Here is a 21,450-nt window from a genome sequence, read left to right as displayed (position 1 = left end):
GCATGGACAAATAAAGTATTGACTAACATTATCAACACAGAATCGCGTTCCTCTGAAATGAAAAGTTTGATCGGGATATCCAAAATTGCACAACGCCGTCTATTAGGAACTACTTTAATTATCAGACAGTTAGACAAGAGGTTGAAGCACCGAACCAAGTGTAATGAACTGATACTGCTGTTAAATGGTGGTATCTGCTATAGCAGTTGCCTAAACTTACAGGAAAGACATTGTTAGTAAGCGATTTTGCTAAGTATAAAACTTTAATCGTCTTTGTCAAGACTAAGATATATTATTAAGGTAAAAAAGTATAATTTTAAAATCTGAAAAAAAAAAATTAAAAACAGTGTAAGTTCTAAGATATACATTATCAAAAACCATCCTGTATATGTTAACATTTATAGTATTTTTCAAACTCGATGGGTAGGGTGACAGGTGTTATCTCTATATAATTATTAACCTAAAAACGCCAAATCTCGCAAAATCGTATTGAAACGACAGCTGTCAGCGTACCCATATAAACAAACTATAGATAGCACCATACACGAGCTGAATTTTCTTTTTTTTTTATACTACGTCGGTGGCAAACAAGCATACGGCCCGCCTGATGGTAAGCAGTCTCCGAAGCCTATGTACGCCTAGAGGAGTTACATGCGCGTTGCCGACCCTAAACTCGCCCCCCCCCCCCCCCCCCCCCCTCGTTGAGTTCTGGCAACCTTACTCACCGGCAGGAACACAACACTATGAGTAGGGTCTAGTGTTATTTGGCTGCGGTTTTCTGTACTGGCTGTGCCCTACCACACAAAGCGTGATGAAATTCACAATGCCCATACCTCTGTTATCACAATGCCCATCTCTCTCTTTGAATGGCAATTTTAAGAAAGGGACGATTCGGTACGTTTTTTTATTGCTCCTTGTCAAGTAAAATCAAACTGAAAAGCATAGTTACTTTACTCTTTGCTGAAAAGTCATATTAGTCATTGACGTTTTGACAGTATCCTGTTAAATAAATTATGTGAATTGTTCTTAAGGCATGCGGATTACAAATCAGAGGTCGCTGGTTCAAACCCCGGCCCGTGCAAACGAGTTTTTTTTTTCTAATAAACATGTTGATTTTTTTCGTTTTTTTTTATATAATAAGTATATTTGTTTTACATAAAGATTACCTAGGCTATAGAAAAATTGGTATGAATAAAATAAAATAATTCGTGTCATTAAAATATGTTTTTAATACACATATTTAAAAGAATAACCTTATTTCTGTATAAGACAGACAAGATTTACTTTTACAATAAAATAGAAAATAAGCAATAAAGATATTATATAGTAACAAAAAAAGAAAACAAAAAGTTACGATTAGATTCGATCGGTCTATAGATGTCTCGCATTTTTTCTTTGGTGTCTACACGACACAGCTACCGATACATTACAGATGCTGTCGAAACTTCCTTACCCGTTGTAATTGTTCAAAGAGTATTTGACTTTGACGTAGCTAAGCAAACACGCACACATGCGTAACGTATAGGCCTGTAAAGATAGCTCCATTCGTAGTAGACCTCGGATTCCGTTACTAGTTAATAGAGCTACGACTCAACGTTTATTGGATATGTCGATTTTACGTAATTTGAAGCGCTGCGCGATTTGACATAGGTCTTACCTCTTTGAGGCACCACGGCCATCTAACATTACTGGCATAAAGGACGCATATATGACTTTGACGCATGACAAAAAGAGAAGTCGAACTGCGTAAAATGGGCGTTTTCTGTTGAATTCATAAAATCAAAAACGAGAATAAATCCGTTTGTATAAGATAATAAGTTAATATTTAGTTGAATGATGTTTAAGACGAGATGAAAACCTTTACTTTAAAGTGGATTATGCTGGATGAAGATGTGTTTTCTAGTTGCACTGAGGTAAACACTAAAAATGTAGATGTAACTTTGGATTTATATTCTATCGAGAAAATTTTAAGCCTTTTTGTTTCGACTAGTATCATACCTCTTATCATATAGTCAAGATACATATATCCGAAAATCACGTCTGTTTGTTTCCGGGGCTAGCCACTGCCACGCTTCAAAGATCCCGTTATTTTTCGATGCAGGGCCTTAAAATGAAGAGCTAAATTTCACAAAACATGTTGGCTAAAGCAAGTGATCAATATCGACCCTGTTTATGTTTGTGATTTTTTTACCCATTAGTTTAAATTGATATTGGTAAAATGTATTTATTTTTCGAGATCTATTCAAGCGATTAGTTTTTAAATTTTGAATTTATGTTCTTTATTTAGATTTGCACCACCGCCAATAAACTAATACCGGTTATATCATAAAAAAATATTTTTTTACGTGGTTGTGAAGTAATTATTTTATACATTGGCCTACATTGGTATTCAATCGGTGTTTTGCAATGACATATACACAAGAACAAGTGCTAGTGCTGCACCCTAACAGCAGGACATTGCAGTAATAACCCTATGCAAAAATATACAAACTTTATTAATTAGGTACAGCCAAAAATATCCTAAAATGAAACATTTTGAACAATTTTATTTTGTCGGTTATTTAAAAATACACCACAAACAGAATCAAAGGCAGCACTAGAAAAGCTGCGACTTTAGTACGGTCGCATTCTTATCACTTGTCACTATGCCTGTCACGTTCTAACAAGTATGTAAGTGCGAAAGTGACAAGCATTGTGACAAGTGATGAAAATGCGACCGTGCTACAGCCGCAGGTCACATTATTTTTACATTTTGACCTTTTGTGATTTGTATTAACTTGTTTTATTTAACTTGCCCTGTTAGTAATGTTAGTATGTATTTTAGTGCGGGTCAAATTAATCTTGGAAGCTACATTTGCATGCATATGTAAATCGGATAACAATGCGATATTACGATGAAATGTAGCTGATCTGATGATGCAGACAGGAAGTGGCCATGGGAACTCTGGGATGAAACTGATAAAACAACGCATACGAATTGTGTTTGGGGTGGTTAGAATTATCTCGATGAGTTCTCGGTAACTAATTACCATGAAAAGTACAATTAGCGATAAAAGCTTGCACCAAAAATGAAATTTTTGCCAAAATTTATTTTAGTCTTCAATCCTTGGCAATTATTTTTAAATTACCTATATAAATTTTATAGATTATCCGATGTCCGCAGATATTTATTTAGAATGTTGTATCTTTTCGCATTATGCTAATGATAATAATTATTTGCGCGGAGCAGAAGTGAAGCGCGCTCAACACGAAGCGCGCGTTGAGTGGTAGCGCGCGCAGCACGGAGTAGCGCGCGCCGCGCTGCTCCAGCGCGCCCAAGAACGCGTGCATCTGTTGTCGTTCCTCCGCCGCTGAAAACAGTTTGCTCGATATAAAATCGACCACGAAAGAAACGCTCCCAGCGATATTGCTTGCCACTGACACTAGCAGCGCCAACAGTCGTACATTTGTTTTTCACAGATGTATAAAGGAAACGTTTGGATGTCACTCATTTTATCAAGGAAATTGGCATATTATATATTATATACAGTAGCGGCAACAACGACGCCGCAACAGTAATGCAATGCAGCTACAATTGACAACCGAATGCCACCTTTACGGTTGCCGCCGCCAGCGGGATAGTTCACATAGTATGTTGGCAAATAAGGTTTCGGGTAACTTTCCATCCAAGTCATCAAGGATGTGGATGTATACTATAAGGCATCAATGGATTCCGTATGTTGTCCTGAATACAAATATATGAGATGACAACTGTGACGCCATAAATTCAGCATCACAACGATTTTTTTCTTTTAAATATACCGTGTGGGATATCAAATGAAGGGCTTTGCGAGTAGATTACAAAGTGCAGATAAATTCGATTATTCCAAATTGAGCATGTCAGTACAAAAAATAATAACATAAAAAATAACAATACAATTATAACTAAATATTTTACATTTTCACTATTTTGTTTAACAAATTATTAGACAATGTCCAAAAGATTAATAATTCAGAGTTGACTTTGAACTGCTCTAGATGGAAAACGACTGAGTAGGTAAATTATTCCATTAAACATACTAATCTCTGGGTTAAGTGTGGGTATTACTGCGCTGCCGCCTCAAGGAAAAAAAACCATAACTGACAAAAAGTAGGTAAGTTTCGATCAAAAGCCAAAAAACTTTGCACTTCTGTTCAAATACGTTAAATTAAAAGTACAAAGCTGAAACTTTTGTCAATGAACAAAGCAATAGTGTAGAATTTTTATGCATTGTATATTATTCGATTATCTATTTATTTAAATAAGTTATTTAGAAAAAAATAGTTACTGCCTCGAAAAATAAATAATTAAAATTATTTTTACTAACATTAAATGATATAAAGTGCGTACTTATGTTTTTTGTGTTAGTTTTGCACTACGATGTCTAAGAAATAAAAACACAAGTACACAGTTGTGCTAATGTTACTAATCGATCAAGAAACTTAAAAAGCACAACCGGGTACTTTGTGTATTTTTTGCTTTGTTAAAGTAATCAAATTATGATTTTTCTCGTTAAAGGAATTCATAAAAATACGATGAAGAATCAAAATTATTTATTAAAAGAGAACAAATCTATTTATCTATAGTTACACAAGTTTAATTAGTTTTGTTATTTAACCTGTAACTTTTACTTTATGTTAAGTAAGAAATTGTTTGTCTTTTGCATGCTAGACCGGTGGTGGTAAAGGTGGACGGGGGTCTGAGGTTGGGGGTTGAGGGGTTGGTGCTTGACGAGTCAGAGTTTGAGAGGTTAGGGGGTTGAGGGGGAGGTGAATTGATTGGTCGGGGACTGAGGGGCTGGGAATTGAGGGATCGGAGTTAGGAGTAGGAAAGTCACGAATATTCGTATTATTCGCATCATTTTAAACATTCGCATCTACATTCACATTCACGAATGCGAAGAAAGTGACATTCGTGACATCCCTGGTTAGTAGTTGATTGGGGGTTAGGATTAGGAGTTGAAGGGTCTGGGGTTTAGGGGTCGGGGATTGGTGGCTGAAGGTTTGTTAGATCGAGGGGTTCAGTGATCAGGGGTTAATAGCTGTGAGGTTGAGTAATCCTTTGTTTACTGGCTACAATAAAACCAAAAATTAACCATCCTAAAGCATGAACTTTTTTTACAATCGCTATTATTAGGCCGGAAAATGACGTTTATTCGAAAAAACTACCAAACCAAAAACCATTGAAGTTAGACCCCTAGTTGACTGGACATTGTAAATAAGCTCTAGAATAACGCCTTTCAAGGAATAGGTCGTATTAGCAGTCGCCCTGTATAATATACAAATACTTAAATACATAGACATGCTCATCACACAAATGAATGCCCTTACTGGGATCCGAACCCAGAACCGTAGTCTTCATAGGCAGGGTGTCGTCAAAACAAACATACTGAATCCATTGATACCATTGAATACATATCCACATCCGAGATAACGTGTGCCAAAAACGATTTCTAGAAGACTTTTGGACCAAAACTAACATTGGTCTGAGTGTTTCTTTGTAGATTTTGAATTACCTTAATTACAAAGGTTCTTGATTCTATTCCTATTTAATTTTAATTACAGGGCATATGGCATGAAATATCAAATACGAGTATAATCTAGTTTGCAGATCGGTCGATTCTTTTAAACCTCGCCTCGACCACCTAGTTTAGCCTTAAAAGGCACCTCCCGTATGTCTGTGTAACTCACTGGGTGTCTTGATGAGCTCCGTGGCTGTGTATACGGCCATATCCTCGCAGTGCGCGGCGGCCGACTCTAGCAGCGCCACGTGACCGAAACTGATATACACTAGAATGATCGCTCCCATTAATGCGAACAGAATGCGTGCCGCCGTCACGTTATATTGAAAGTCCTAAAATATTAAGGTTAAGGCACGTTAACTAGAGTTAATCGAACATCAGGTCTTAAATACATACCTTAAGACTAAAAAGGCCCTGGCCAAAGTACGAGTAAAATCCTGGTTGAATATGAAATATTCTTTTCACCACACCAACTGGTAAAGGGGTGTGTAATGATCCGTATAACAATTATTGATATATTTTCAAAAGATCTAACAACTTTTGATATAATTTCATGGTGTATAATCACTTAAGCGGTATAATGAACTTGTGATATAACAACAAAATAACTATTTTCATGGGGTATAATGTTTAATCGATATAAAAGCTATTCGATGTAACGTTTACTGGATATAATGAATATTTGTTATAAGTATTTATGGTATAATGTATTCAAATGTATAAAAATAAGTTGAGTTCCTAAAAAAAGTAAAGTAATAAAAAAGTCGGTTCTGGCGCTTCGCCGGCCGTTACCGCGGCACGCTCACTTCGCTCGCTCGGCTCGCGCGCTGTAGGGTTGCAGTTCTACCTAACACTCCTCCTCGCTTCGCTCGTCGTCGTACCAAACTGAGACCTGCCTTAAGTTCGAATACGTAGGTTGTTATAATGGTAGTAAATATTACAAATTATACCAGTACTACATTATGCCAACTGAGCGTTATATCGAACAAAATTATATCACATATACGTTATACGCTGTTAATGTTAGATTAGAAGTAATTATATTACAAGTTCATTATACTTGACGATAGTTAGACTCTCTAAGAATAGACCATGTATTGTTATAACTAAAAATATATCAAAAGTTGTTATATGGACCATTACGCACCCCTGGTAAAGGCCCCCTTGATTGTTCAAAAACTAATGAGAAAGTTGCATTTTATCCACATGTGGGGCAAAGTAATGCAAAGATGCAAATTTTGAATTGTTTTCTTATATTAGCTGGTAGTATTGACTTTTAAATGATGATTTTGAATGATATTTTTTTTTACGTTGATTTGGATTTGATTCGGTTTTTTTTTGTATTTCATAGTTAGTATATTCCTCGCATTGGTGTGGCAAAAAATTTTGTGTTTCACTCGGAGGCAAAGTTTGTTTAACCCTCGTGCCTTGAAACCCTCGCAACGCTCAAGATTCCACTTTTCGAACCACTCGCTACGCTCGTGGTTCAATTTTGGAATCTTTCGCTTGCTCGGGTACCAATATTAGCACGAGCGGCTTAACAACTTTGCCCCCTTGTAAAACAAATAACTATTTCATCACACTTGCTCGAAAACGATCTTATTTCATGCAGGTGTACTGAAGGACAAAGGCCTATTTTGTTCCCGCGGGAGTTATGGATTGTGAAATACTCCCCAGGGATTTATAGCTTATTTTATTTTATTATGTCACTTATTAATATAAACCAAAGTACCTGGGCGACCGAGCTTTGCTCGGTTATAACTATTTAAACCGTAACACTCGTCTAGCAGTCCGCGTCTTAACCCGCTGGACCAGACGGACAGTAGCCGGCAACAAGAAATTAGCGACCATATTCTGCGTCGAAAGAAAAACGCATGAAAACTCGAAAACATGCGTTTTCCCAAACATAAGACTAATCTAGATAGATTGTATACCCCCAAAAACCCCCATATACCAAATTTCAGCGAAATCGTTAGAGCCGTTTCCGAGATCACAGAAATATATATATACAAGAATTGCTCGTTTAAAGGTATAAAGGTATAAGATAGCATAAATAAGTTTTACTTTTAAAATACTGACGTTTATAATTTAATATTTTTGTTAATGTTTAAAATGTATAATTTGATTAATTTAACAGACGTTTAAAATATTTTTACATAATTTTCAATCGTGGCTGAATGCCGAATAGGTCTGTGCCTTCGATGCCTAATCTGTCAAAAAATTACAAAATAGCGGACGAATGTTTGTTTGATTTCGCTTAAAATTAAGTTTTTTCTTCGCAAGTGTGATGAAAAACATTGTGTAACTCTGGGGGTAAGAATATTGCAAACTCGGGTCTTTAATTCCCTCGTATCTAAAACTTCACTTCCCCCCTCGTTGCACAATGTACTATTTTTCTACTCGTCGACTGTAGATAATGGTTGAATTAAGATTTCGTATACCAAACTATAATTGCGTACTTTTCAAGAATGGGCTCCTACTCAACTATCAGATTCAGTTACATTGACATCACGTGCCGCCGCGCTCCCATACAAAATACTAAATGGGCGCGGAGCGCGGGGCGGGATTCTATTATATACAATCGTGATATAATAGAAAGCTTTTCAGTATATTGTGTGGAGAATGGAACGCTCATTATGAAATTGGAACTATGGTCTATCAGAAAATGCCCTTAACTTTATGTCTTCATATCATAGCAATAGAACACAAACAGTTGTTGTAAACAAAACCCAGTCTAGCGGAACTGTAGTCCAATTAGGAGTGCCACAAGGTTCTATTTTGGGTCCATTCCTGTTTTTGGTTTATATAAATGATTTGCCATCTATTTTAGAAGACCTTTGTGAAATAGTTCTTTTTGCTGATGATACATCACTACTTTTAGGGCACTTACACCGCACTGTGTAGCGCAGCGTTGTATTTATATAGGCGCATCGTTGATAATGGCGTAAAGGCCATCGACAATAAGGTCTATTTAATTTCTTTTTACTATTTATTTTTTGCACTTGCACCGGTTTTAATGTTTTTGCTCACTTTTAAGAGGCTGTCAATACCTAAAGCGCGCACACTGTCTATTTATATCGGAGTAAATGAGATAGCACTGTCGCATGTTACTGGGCCTGGGCAAGGGAATAATAAGAAAATTATTTAAATAAAAAAAGTGGATTATTAGTGTAATATTTTACTCAATAGCGGTTTAGATATAAATGTTTTGAAATTGTGATTTTAATTGCAGACCCATAAGTCAAAACAATAAAGACATAGAACCGTTTAATTGTGATTTTAAGACCAATCTTTGCAATTATTTTCTATCGACCCGATTTCGTTCAATCATGTATCGAGTACAACCACGGTCTTTGAAATATAATTAATATGAACATATATTTTACTTACTTGACTTAAACAAATAGTCTTTCTTAAAATAACTGTTTTTGTAACATCAATTGGACGTAGTTAAAGGAAAAGGATTCAATCCACAGCGAGATGAGCAAAAGTTATGGAGGTTTAAAGTTAGAAATGGTATTCCTCATTACTGATTCACTTTTCCCATAATACTTATTTGGATGAAACATGAGTTTTGACGTGTTTTAAGATTCTGTACATAAACGATTTAGTTTAATGTCGTATTTCTTGAGATATTTAACTAAATGTGGGGTTGGATCCATTTTGAGAAAATACTTTTTCCATGTAACCTTTTTCATTTTAAATAGGCAATAAGGATCCATCCCAATAAATTGGAAAAAAAAACGAGAAAATCACCAAGAAAAGATAAAAAACTTTATTAAAAAAACAATGTAATAGCTTATCAAAGTATTGAGTATTAACAAAATTGAGATCACTTCTGTTTAACGATAATAAAAGCCTCTTATAATCACTAATCGTTTTTTTTATTTTTTTTATTAGCCTATTTGTGTGTCCCACTGCTGGGCAAAGGCCTCCCCTCTAGCTTTCCAATCCTCACTGTGCTGAGCAAGGTCCCGCCAGTCCCGCTGAAACGCATCACTAATCGTTTACATAAAAAAAAATTTTAGGACATAAATCAAAATACCATTTTTGAACAATATTTCCCATGATATACCAAATTCATCACATATTAATCTTTTGTAAAACCAATGGAAAATTAATATTTAATAGTTAATACCAAAGTAATTGTAGATTAAAAGAAATATAACTATAACCATACCACTTACTTTTATGCCTATTTTCGTCATTTTTTTCATTCTTGTCATAGCATGCCTTCCTTGCAAAAAATTTAGGATCGCTATTCTCAGCTAAATAATAACATACACATATTAGAACAGAACTTTAATAATTTATCTTATCTTATCGGAAGAAGTTTTGATGGATGCAACCAAAATAGCTTTTACTCACCATTTTTGTCGTTACAAATCCACAGACCTGTCTTTCGCGACAATGCACAGCATGACGCAATAGCAAAATCAGTTTTTTTAGTTACAAAAATGATAGGTAAAGTTTCAAAATTATAATTACTATAACATTATTAATACCAGCAACGTATAAACGAAATTAATACTAAAAGCAATTTTTTTATGAACAATATAATTAACATGGATCGTTATTAAAATTTAGCATTGTATTGCCATTTTAAATAAAAAAAATCCCTATAACGTATTTATGTAAACTGGATCTTTTCCGTTGATTAATTTGCCACTATGAAACTATACCTGGAGTAAATTATCAAAAAAGATCCAAGTAACTTAAATCGACTTTGATGTTTGACGCTGAATATAAGAACAAGTTAATTTAAACCTGCAAAAATGATTCAAACAGTTTGAATGATTTCTGTTATTTTTCCTCATCTATTTAATTTGTTTATGAATTACGATCCAAGTCGACATATATAGCAAAAAATTCAAAAATAGCCTATCATAGCAGTAAAACTGCCTTTTAGGTTAAGTATAAAGTTGTTTAAATTTAAAAAGTCAGCCTAAAGTTAATATATTTAACATGAATCGTTTTTGTTGTTTACTGACACACCAATGCTGGAAATAACAAGAATTCCACAAATGTGATCCAAGTTTGCTGAATCGTTTTTGTTGTTTAGCTAAAGTATTTACACATCGTCAAATTAGTTTCTCAAAAACGATCCAAATGGGTTGGATCAGTTTTGTTGATATATATTTAGGACGAAAAGTATTCATTGCATTTTCTCAAAAAGATTCCAAGCAGTTTGGATTTTTCTTGTTGAAATTTATATAAACCAGTCCTGTCACTAACATAATTTTACAACAAGGTACCAAGAGTATTGAATACTTATTGGTGAATATCATTTTTAATCTTTCATACATGGGGGATGGTATCCGATGTCGATTAAAATATGAAAACGCTATGTGAGCTCAGTGCTTTTTTGCTGAATGAAAATATACACATTAAAGGCCTGCCTGGTATACTTAACTCATGTTTTGGTATTTTTGTGGATTGGATCCTTTTCCTTTAACTACGTCCAATTTCAAGGACATTGGGTGTTGACAGCCTCTTAAGGCAGTTTACTGATCAACAGTAATCGACTTATAATTATTTATTAAATTACTCTTATAATGTGTTATTATTGTTGAACTCCTACAATATTTTGGTGGTAACTATTGGAAAAAAAAACCCAGTAGTTGCCACCAAACCGAGTTGGTGGTAACTAGTGGGATTTTTTTCCCAGTAGTTACCAGTGTGGTAAAAGGTGGGAAAAAAAACCCAGTATTTACCGCTGGTAACAACTTGGTGGTAACTGGTGGGAATAACCCACCCAGGACAGTTTTAGGTTGGCCGAGAAGACATATAATTCTAGCCTAGGATGTTGTACGTGCTGACTTTACCTGCGCTCCAATTGAGAATAAGTAATAGAAATAAGCAGAGGCGGCTGTTATCTTGCAGCAGCTGCAAACCCAGTCTAGCAATAGCTGAAATAATTGGTAACAATGAATTAACATGTCAAATATCAAATATCAAACATTTATTCAGCAAATAGGCCACAGGGGCACTTTTACATGTCCATTTTTAAAAACAATAAAAATTAAAAAAAAAAAACAATTACAAATATGGAATCGATGAAATGCTGGACAAAGGGGGGCAAGTGTTATACTCGTATAAAACCTATACCATTTATAAAAAAAAAAAACGAAAAACTGAATTATCGTTTTTAACAATCCTCTAAGGGCGTTAAAAACGAGTTAAAATTTTGTGTCACATTTTTTTTTGTGAGAGACTTGAAACTTAGTAGAAAGACACGATATTAGAAAACAATAAGTGATTTCAGCGTTTTTTTCGCTCAAGATTTGTCTTTTCGAACCACTCGCTACGCTTGTGGTTCAATTTTGGAATCTTTCGCTTACTCTAGTACCAATATACCTAAGCACCAAGTGTTAATTAGAATTAGGTAACAACTTTGCTCCCTTGTAAAACACATAACTATTTCAAATGAGATATTGGAATACAAGATATCAATGAATAATGATCCTTCTAAGCGTGTTGAAAGTCTGTACCTAACTATCGTGATTAATCGTGTTTTTTGCATCATGCTTGGCAGGGTGCGCGGGAGTAGCAACAGCATTCTAAGCATGATAGCTAATAAGCTAGATTGTCCTTTGTTGTGTGCAATGGGTCAGCAAACAAAGTCACTATATGTATTATTTAATATTATAATATTAGGTTACGATTGTTATTAACATAACTGGTAAACTATATATAACTAACACATTTATGGACCATATGTTGTCTTTAATAAATACAGTTTAGTTTTAATTTAATTACAACAACTAATAAATAAGCATAAACATGTATTAATACCAAAAAAAAGCGTGTGTGCTCAGCACACGTGTCAGAAGTGAAACTTCTCAAAGGATTGAGGTATAGTATTAAAAGCTTTTTAATAAAAAAAATCAACATACATTAAAATTCTATTTAGGTGAAAAATGAATACACCTCATTGTACTCGTACATACACGGTCAAGGAAAAAGACGCCTATGTATTGAGTGTCTATTTACGAAACTAGTCATTTATAAATTTTGAGAAAGGCTAAAGAAACCGGTATAAGTGTGGTATTTAGGCTAGGAAACGATATTGAAACACGGAGCTCACGTTAACAGTTTAATCTATAATTACAGACTGCCTGAGGGTAGGGGTATGAATCCCAACTACCGACGACATATGCCATAATCCCTCCACCAATAGTTACCAAAAATAACAGTAAAAAAGAAAATAAAGAAAAAAGAAAATAAACTAAATCTTATAAATAGCGTTCTTATTTCTAGTGGATCGCACAAGCCGTCCACCAGAAGCAGGTTTGGGGGAGTCGGGTACCGGCCCGCTCGCGGCGCTTCCCGCGGCCGCGCTGGCCTCCTGGCCCCGTTCTGGCCGGGTCAACTGGCCCTCAGGGCGGCCATCAATGACCTCATTGTTAGATTGAGCACTGTCCTGCATTTCTGCTGAGGTCTGTGATGATGCAGGTTGCCCATCATCTGGGAGTGAACAGAACGAATCATTATCGTTGACTCCTTCGAGCTCTGAGTCACCGTCATCTTCATCTCCGTATAGGCTCAAATCCTCCACGTCAATTTCAAGCTGTGCTCCTTTGTATGCCAACAGCTGATCGATGTGTTTTTTAACTGTTACGTTCAAGTCGGGCACAAATACTTCATATATTCTTGACCCCAGTTTCTTAATAATAATCCCTTTTCTCCACTCATGTTTATTCCCATTTGAAAATATGTGTTTCACTAATACAGTATCATTCATATTAAAATTACATTTACGTAATCCACCATATTGTTTACTGTGTAAGATCTGTTTCGCACGCACATTAGTCAGCGGATTAGGCGCTGCGGATGAGGACGACACCGCGGCGGTGGCGGCAGCGGCGCTGGCGCTGGCTGCGGGCGGCGACGTGCGCAGCAGGTCGAGCCGGCAGCGCAGCATGCGACCCAGCATCAGTTGGGCGGGCGCGTAACCGGTCGTACAATGTACTGCGTTTCTGTAGTCGAATAAAAATTTGTGGAGTTTCCGTGTTATTTCTTGCTGGCTTTTATTCTGCTGCATTATTATTTTAACGGCCCGTTTTACAGTTTTTACCGTATTTTCCGCCTGCCCATTTGATGCTGGATGGTATGGCGCGATAGTAACATGTTGCATACCGTTTATCTTACAATATTCTTCAAATTGACTGGAACAAAAATTGCTAGCGTTATCGGTAACTAAAGTTCGCACCAAACCATATCTACTAAAAATTTCGCATAATTTGTCTATAATGGCGCTAGTATTTGTCACCGTTAACAAAAAACATTCCACCCATTTTGAGTGAGCGTCAACCGCAACTAAAAACTGTTTCGCTTGCCACGAAAACAAATCTAAATGCACGCGCTCCCAAGGATGGGCCGGGTAGGGCCACGGTGCTAGCGGCGCGCGGGGAGGGTCACTGCGTAATGCTAGACAAATATTGCATGTACCTATTTTGTCCTCAATATCCCTATCTATATGTGGCCACCACATTCGCGCTCGGGCTTCCGCTTTAGTTTTTACGATTCCGAAATGGGAGCTATGCAATTCTGTCAGCAATTGTTCTCTGTATACCGAGGGAATTACGACCTTATGGCCTCTTAAAATGCATCCATTTTCCAATGACAGCTCTAAACGACAAGCGAAATATGGTTTTAAATCAACATATGGCATTTTAGCCGGCCAACCGTTAATTATGTAATCTTTTACCTTATTAAGAATTGCATCGTTCGCGGTTTCTTTTTGAACTTGAGCATAGTTACGTTCTGCCTTAGAAAGTGATCGCGAAGCGTACGCCACTACACGCTCTGTGCCGTCGCGCTGCCGTTGTGCTAGCACGCCGGCCAACCCGCGCGGGCCCGCGTCTGCGGTGACCACGGTCGGCAGGTCGGGGTCATAGTGCGCCAGCACCCGATCGGACGCTAATTCGCACTTGATTTTGTTAAAAGCTTCCTGTTGCTCTTGGCCCCATTTCCACTTTTCACCTTTTTGTAGTAATAAGTGTAAGGGGTCAAGTATACTGGACGTATTTGGAACAAAACATCTATAAAATCCAATCATGCCCAAAAAAGACTTGAGTTCGCTCACATTCTTAGGACACTCACAATTAAGAATGGCTTCCACTTTTTTATCTGATTTATGCAACCCATTTTTATCGATACGGAACCCTAAATATTCGACGGAATCTTTAAATAGTTCGCACTTACTCTGTTTGAGTCGCAACCCCGCATCCTGTAACCTACTCAGAACTTGCTCTAAACGTTGTAAATGCGTTTCTCGGTTAGGACCCGTAATTAAAATATCATCAAGAAAAATACACGTTCCCTCTATTCCAGATAATAGTTGTTCCATTGTTCGTTGAAATATAAAGGGGGCATTTGACAAACCAAAAACTAACCTATTGTAACAAAATAATCCTTTATGAGTGTTTATACACGTTAAGCGTTTTGACTCGTCCAGAACCAACTGAGAGTATGCGCGCGATAAGTCCAGTTTAGAGAATTCCACTCCCCCGTGTAGCCTCGCAAATAAATCCTCTATTCTCGGTAATGGATAATTATCTAAGTACAAAACTTTATTAAGCGTGACCGAAAAATCGCCACAAATGCGTATATTTCCATCGGGTCGCAATACGGGGACGATAGGAGTAGCTACATCGGAATGATCTATTTTCTCCAGTATACCTAACTCGACTAATCGCTGCAACTCTGCCTCCACTTTTGGTTTAAGAGCTAAGGGCACCGGACGTGGTTTAAAAAATTTCAATGTACTATCGGGTTTAATTTTTAAGGTTATTTTATATTTGTTAAATTCACCTAATTCGTCTGAAAATAATTTGGCATATTTGTTTTTAAATTGATCTCCCAAATCGAGATTTTGTAAATTATTACAGTAATTGGTACTTAGTTGCAAGTCAAACGCACATATGAAATTTCGTCCTAATAACACGGGTTTCTTGGATTTATTTTCCGAGACGAACATTTTAATCTGTTTTGTGCGACCTTCGTAAATCACCGGCAACGTAACGCATCCTTTTGGAATAAGCTTACTTTCATTATAGCAATTAAAAACTTCTAACGACGGCTGCAACTCGTACGCAGCGAAAACATTCATGTACAATGAGTAAGGAAGAATTGAAATGGCACTACCGGTATCTATCTCACATAAAATGTTTTCGCCCGCTAAAGACACCGTCTCGAGCATAGGTTTCTCATTAGTGCATTTTATATTAAAAAGATCGAAACTACCTGTGATGGTGTCGTCGTCATCCGCAGTCAGGAAATGGTTGCTCCTGTATTTCGCCTTACCCGTACAGATACGCTTCAAATGACCTTTGACCTTACATTTAGTGCACGTGAAATTTATAAAACGACACTGATCTTTCGAATGACTTTTATAACCACACACTTCACAACGAGAGTCTAGCATGACCGCAGATCGCGCCGCTCCGCTGCCGGTCCGCACGGCGTACACGGGCGCCGGCGCCGGCGCCGCCGCGGCGGGCGCGGGCCCGGCGGCGCGTAGCGCCTGGCGCGCACAGCGGACACTTTGCGCTAATTCCAGCGCCCGGTTGAACGTCAAACTCTCCAAGTTTTGCGCGAATAACTTCTCCTTCTCCTTAATATCCTCCAATCCGAGGACGAACCGATCACGAAGCATAGTGTCGAGTTCCGTTTTAAACCCACAATGCTCTGCTAAATTACGCACTCGCGTTGCCCATTCGGCTAAATCTTCCCCGATGCGCTGCTCCGCCTTATAAAACTTATAACGCTCGGCAAAAGAACTTTTCTTTGATTCGAAATGAGCGTCAAAATGCTGTATAAGCGTCTTATATTCGACATTATCGAGCTCCGTCGGGAACAACAAACTCCTTGCAACACGGTACGTGTCTTCCACCAACGCCGTCAACAGGATTGCCTTTCGTTTGGCTCCAGATTTATCCGAATCATCGGTAATATCGTTTGCCGTGCAAAACTGGCCTAAACGACTCTTAAATATCGCCCATTCCTGTGTTCGATGGTCGAAAGTGAGACTGCCACCAAACATGTTCCCGTGACTCGCCATAATTGCTTCTTATCGCTTGATTTCATTTACCTATGTCCACTAAACACTAAACACACGCGTGAATTACTAAATCGTCGCCAATTTGTGGTATTTAGGCTAGGAAACGATATTGAAACACGGAGCTCACGTTAACAGTTTAATCTATAATTACAGACTGCCTGAGGGTAGGGGTATGAATCCCAACTACCGACGACATATGCCATAATAAGTAAGCTCTCTGATTACGCATAGGTTGTTACGATCTCACGATCACGTTACACTGGGGTTTTCGAGATGTCTATACGGTTGCGAGTAGCCAACTGTTGTGAATCGTTTGACGGAATCGTGACGTTCGTGATGTTCGAAAACAAAAAGTTGTATGTGATTGTAAACATCCTATTATGATATGAGTATTTGCCAGTCACCGTAGAATTTGAGTAGCGAAGGTTCATTGTCATTTATAATATCGAATATTCGCTATAGCAATAAATATTCAACCTTAAATACTTTGAAATAAGCTTCATTATTAGACTAAGGTAGACCCGGCTACAAAACTTAATTCACGAAGACTGATATTTGCTTGCAATTTAATACAAAATTTTAAGGATAGTAGACCTTATTAACCTTAAATACGGTAAGTTTAATACGTCTAAGTCTCTCTATCTGTCAAAATAAAATAAATTCTACATAAACTAAAAATAATAACATAAGACTATGAAATCTAAGTACTAGAAATAAAGTAGAATTTTACTAACGCTTATACGGAATCCAAAATAGTCCCAGCCCATGGAGATATTAAGTGGAGCACACTCTAACTTTTTTTTTCATAGTAAATTGAACCTTATCACTGAGTCAGAAAGGTGTTCTTACCAGACTAGAGAAAACGGTCCACTTGAGATAGCAAAGGTGGGTCGCGGTGTCTCACTCGCACATGTTGCCAATATTAAAAACATACCATTGTGATGTTATTTACTATACTACTGAAATTAAATAGTTTCTTATACTATTTTAGTGCTATATCCAGAGTGCGGTTCTCAAATCTTTTAAGTAATTTGTAAATAATTATGATGTCAATATTATTAATTCATTAAACCAAGCATGTGCACAACAAACAAAAAAAACATTAATTTTAATATAGACATTGTAGAAACTTTGAATATTAATTGGTCTCCCCAACTTGATGACAAATATCAAATATCAAACATTTATTCAGCAAATAGGCCACAGGGGCACTTTTACATGTCCATTTTTACAAACAATAAATTAAAAAAAAAACAATTACAAATATCGAATCTATGAAATAATAAATACTTTATTAGAGATGTATACTGTCTCTAAATGTCAAATTACACAAAAAAAAAACTATCATAAAAAAATAAAACCATAAAATACTAAAATTCTTTAGAGATGTATAAGTCTCTAAGTGTCAGAGATAAAATATAAAAATATATTTTCATGATATGTTCAAAATACGTGAATGGTAAAAAATGTTGTGTGACAGGTTGTAGAAGTGAAAGTTTAGCTGATTGTGGTATATATTTTCACAGGTGAATCATAATCATACAATTTTACGATAAAAATACAAGGCGATCGCCGCTCAGTTTTTTAATAAATAAATAAATACGATAATTGTCAAACTCATTAGGGTGACCATGATGTCGGCACGATGTGAATCAGTTTTACACAATTCTTATTACGTACTTAAGTAAGTTTATCTAATTAGGATGTCTTCATTTCGGCATGATTAAATTGGTGGAATGATAGCTATTACAGAATAATTAATTGACAAAACTTAAATCCAAAGTCCTTAAACATTCTAGACTTACGTTTATACATTATATTTTAATACTGAAACGGTTTTTCTAACTATTTGTATATACGTAATCGATTCGATATAGGTTGGACACACATTTCCGTCAGTAGAAAAAGGTGGCAAATTTGAAAACTAGTTGCAATCACAGATCTACGATGAGTCGATGACGCTTATGCTTAAAGTATTAAAGATACCTAGTTAAAGTGTGCAAAACGTAAGCCATCATGCATATGAACATACCAAGAGGCAGACTACAAATGAAAAAACGTGACCATTTTTCAAACGGCCGCCATTTATTAATCTTCAAACACATGTCCAGCATCGTAACACCTTAAGTATTTAAATTAGAAAATATAAATCTTATCCAGTTATTAGTATGTGTCAGCATATCTCTCTCTCTCTATCTTATTCATACCTGTGTTCTTAACAGAAGTTACGGCGGACCACTTTTCAGGGGCCATAATACTAGCACAGCAAAAATACAGTAAGATTCTCTCTGACTATGCACGAATGAGAAAAGATCCTGGCCAAACTATATATTCCGCGTTATCCTAATATCCCAGATACATGGTCACCCTAATTAGAAAGAGATGCAACGGCCCACCTTGACTTCTCATGTGGACACATTTTTTGGCCAATGGTCCCCTATCCGGATTATCTTCTAAGTCCGTGTCCCAGCCGACGCTGACGCTGTATTGTCGTGAGGCGTGCACTCACTGTCAGGTCACTATCAAAATGACCTTATCGTTAAAAGGTTAAATTGTTAAATTGGAAGTGTACTGTGAATTTATATTCTAATGATTTTGTAAATCTGTTGACATTGTAATTGTAATTTTTTATAATTATCTTCAATATTTACTTTAATTTTTAATAGGTACAATGTAGATAATTTTGATTATTAAGTAATTATGTTCGACACAATAATTATTGTAGAGAATTAATAAAAAATCGACCTTTTCAGCTAGATGACATAAAATTTAAATACACAGTCAGCAAATAGTCAACTCAGCTGCGACGACATGAAAGTAGAATAGGGACCGTGCGCGTTGGAGGGTCTGCCATCTTGTGGCCTGAATCGGAACCATAAACATGTACATTTACACGTCACGTGTTTTCTTGTGCATAGTAGGTTCTGCCATCTTGTGGGCCACATCGGAACAATAAACATCACATTTACGTCTCGCGCCAAAAATCTGACGGCTCCTGTGCTGCCTCCTACAGTTCATGCACGCTCCCTATACTCAGTCAGCAAAAAGACAGTTTAGCTAGATGGCTAAGAATTAGAATGAATAAGTAGCCAAACGTCTGAAAATATAAATAGTCCATATGATTAGAATATCTAATGAGCCGAAAGTGAAATTAATTAATTGACATAAACATAGAACGAGTTAATAGCAAAACGTCATGAAATGTAAATAGTCTATATAATTAGAATTCCCAATTCGTCGAAAGTAAAATTATTTGATTGACATGAACACAGAACGAGTTAGTAGCAAAACGTCTGGAAATTTAATGTATCATAATGTATAAATATGTAACAGTTAAAGCTAGGCTTATAAGTTATAATATTAATATGGATATTGTGACATTTTTATTTATTAGTAACGCAGACCCCTTAAAAACATTGGTTCAAAACTTAAAAATTAAATTTGAAGTAATTCCTTTACTGTTTTAACTTGTGTTCTAGAGTCTCATGTCATACTAAACATTTGAAATCCAGACGTTTTGCTAATGGGTCGCTTGGCATTTACAAAGAGCATATAATCACTACGTGGGCGTTTATTCCATTTAGCAATAAAAACATTACACAATCCAGACTTTTTGCTTCTTGACTGTTTAGCGTTCATGTCTGTTTAGTAATTAAGGCGTTCTAATATACAAACGTGTAGCTACCGGACCATTTAGCATTTGTGTCTATTAAGAAATAAAGACATTTGAAGATAAAGATGTTTTGCTGCTAGATCATTTTAAATTGTTACGTTCTAAGATCCAGAAGTTTTGCCAAAGAGGCATTTAGCATTCATGTCTATGTAGTTACAAAGACATAACACAATCCAGACATTTCAGCTATATAGTCCTTTAGCGATAAGGTCAATTCGATAGTGACGCATACATGCTCTCAATATTATATTATACCTAGATGTGATTATGTTATAGATGGAGCATTGTTCTCACCATTAATTTAAGCGGATTGTCGGTATCATCGAGTCCCTGTATGATTTGGTGGTAGATGTGGCAGTAGGGCTGCAGGCGCGCGCGGCCCACGCACCGGAACCCGTACCTCTGCAGCCGCCTCTTCAGCACCAGTAGTCGCGCGTCGAACAGCGCTATCACCAGCATCTTCGTTAAATCCGAACATACTACTAATAGCTCACAAATACTCGATGTAGTAATTATTACTACTGATAAAATAGTATTTTCGGGAAAAGATAAGATTTGCACACCCGTATATGCAAATTGAAACAGAAACACAGAAATATACGCTTGATGCATCTGCCTCTGCAAACGGTTGAAAATCCTTGGTGAGTCCAACGTGACATCAGTCAATTTATTCTGGGTAAAGAATTTGTAAATGTAATCGTCTTCAGTCCAGAGTGCATAGAACGCAGAAATATAGTATAGGCCGTATGCCGGTAGAATTAGCCAAAATATTCGAGAGGCGTAGTAACGAATCACGATATAGATGAAGCATGCTGAGACAAAGGCCAGAGTGATACAATATGCTCTCGCGAGGGACCGCCAGCGCGCCGGCACGGCGCGGCTGCTGTACAGCCCGCACAGCAGCCGCGCGCGCATGATCAGCGTCAGGTCGCACACGCAGGGCGCCGGAGCCTCCGACATCGCGCTTAATAAGTAGATACGTGTGCTTTTCGAGCGGGTTCTCAACATACTACGCCTGCCGCTGACATGCATCATTATCTCAGCACTTCATCGGAGCTATAAATAATACCAAATCAATATTTAGACATTCCATTCCATTCCATTGGACAGCACACACACGACATGTTTTTAGGGTTTCGTACCCAAAGGGTCAAACGTGAACCTATTACTGA

The 21,450-nt window shown here is 36.8% G+C and overlaps 1 protein-coding gene across 1 annotated transcript; it reads right to left on the bottom strand.

Moving 5' to 3' along the window:
* Nucleotides 1–1,209: 1,209 nt before the first annotated feature.
* On the bottom strand, nt 1,210–21,334 carry LOC133516900 (uncharacterized). Its single transcript, XM_061849937.1, has 4 exons — nt 20,573–21,334; nt 11,366–11,449; nt 5,710–5,872; nt 1,210–3,350 (listed from the first exon to the last, which is right to left on the bottom strand). The coding sequence occupies exons 1-4, from the start codon at nt 21,311–21,313 to the stop codon at nt 3,172–3,174; spliced, it is 1,167 nt and encodes a 388-aa protein (XP_061705921.1). The 5' UTR covers nt 21,314–21,334; the 3' UTR covers nt 1,210–3,171.
* Nucleotides 21,335–21,450: the final 116 nt, after the last annotated feature.

The sequence above is a fragment of the Cydia pomonella genome, chromosome 4 (genome assembly GCF_033807575.1).
Source record: "Cydia pomonella isolate Wapato2018A chromosome 4, ilCydPomo1, whole genome shotgun sequence".
NCBI classification, from domain to species: Eukaryota; Metazoa; Arthropoda; class Insecta; order Lepidoptera; family Tortricidae; genus Cydia; species Cydia pomonella.
The sequence above is the reverse complement of the archived record's forward strand: the minus strand, read 5'-3'. Positions and strand labels throughout refer to the sequence as shown.

What these genes read in the sequence shown, in the direction of transcription:
- LOC133516900 (XM_061849937.1), bottom strand. Translation starts at nt 21,313, where the DNA reads ATGATGCATGTCAGCGGCAGGCGTAGTATGTTGAGAACCCGCTCGAAA. An exon ending in TATTCTCAATTGGAGCGCAG is followed by an intron (nt 5,873 to 11,365) that starts GTAAAGTCAGCA and finishes TTAATATTTTAG; the next exon opens with GACTTTCAATATAACGTGAC. An exon ending in GGAGCTCATCAAGACACCCA is followed by an intron (nt 3,351 to 5,709) that starts GTGAGTTACACA and finishes AACTGTTTTCAG; the next exon opens with CGGCGGAGGAACGACAACAG.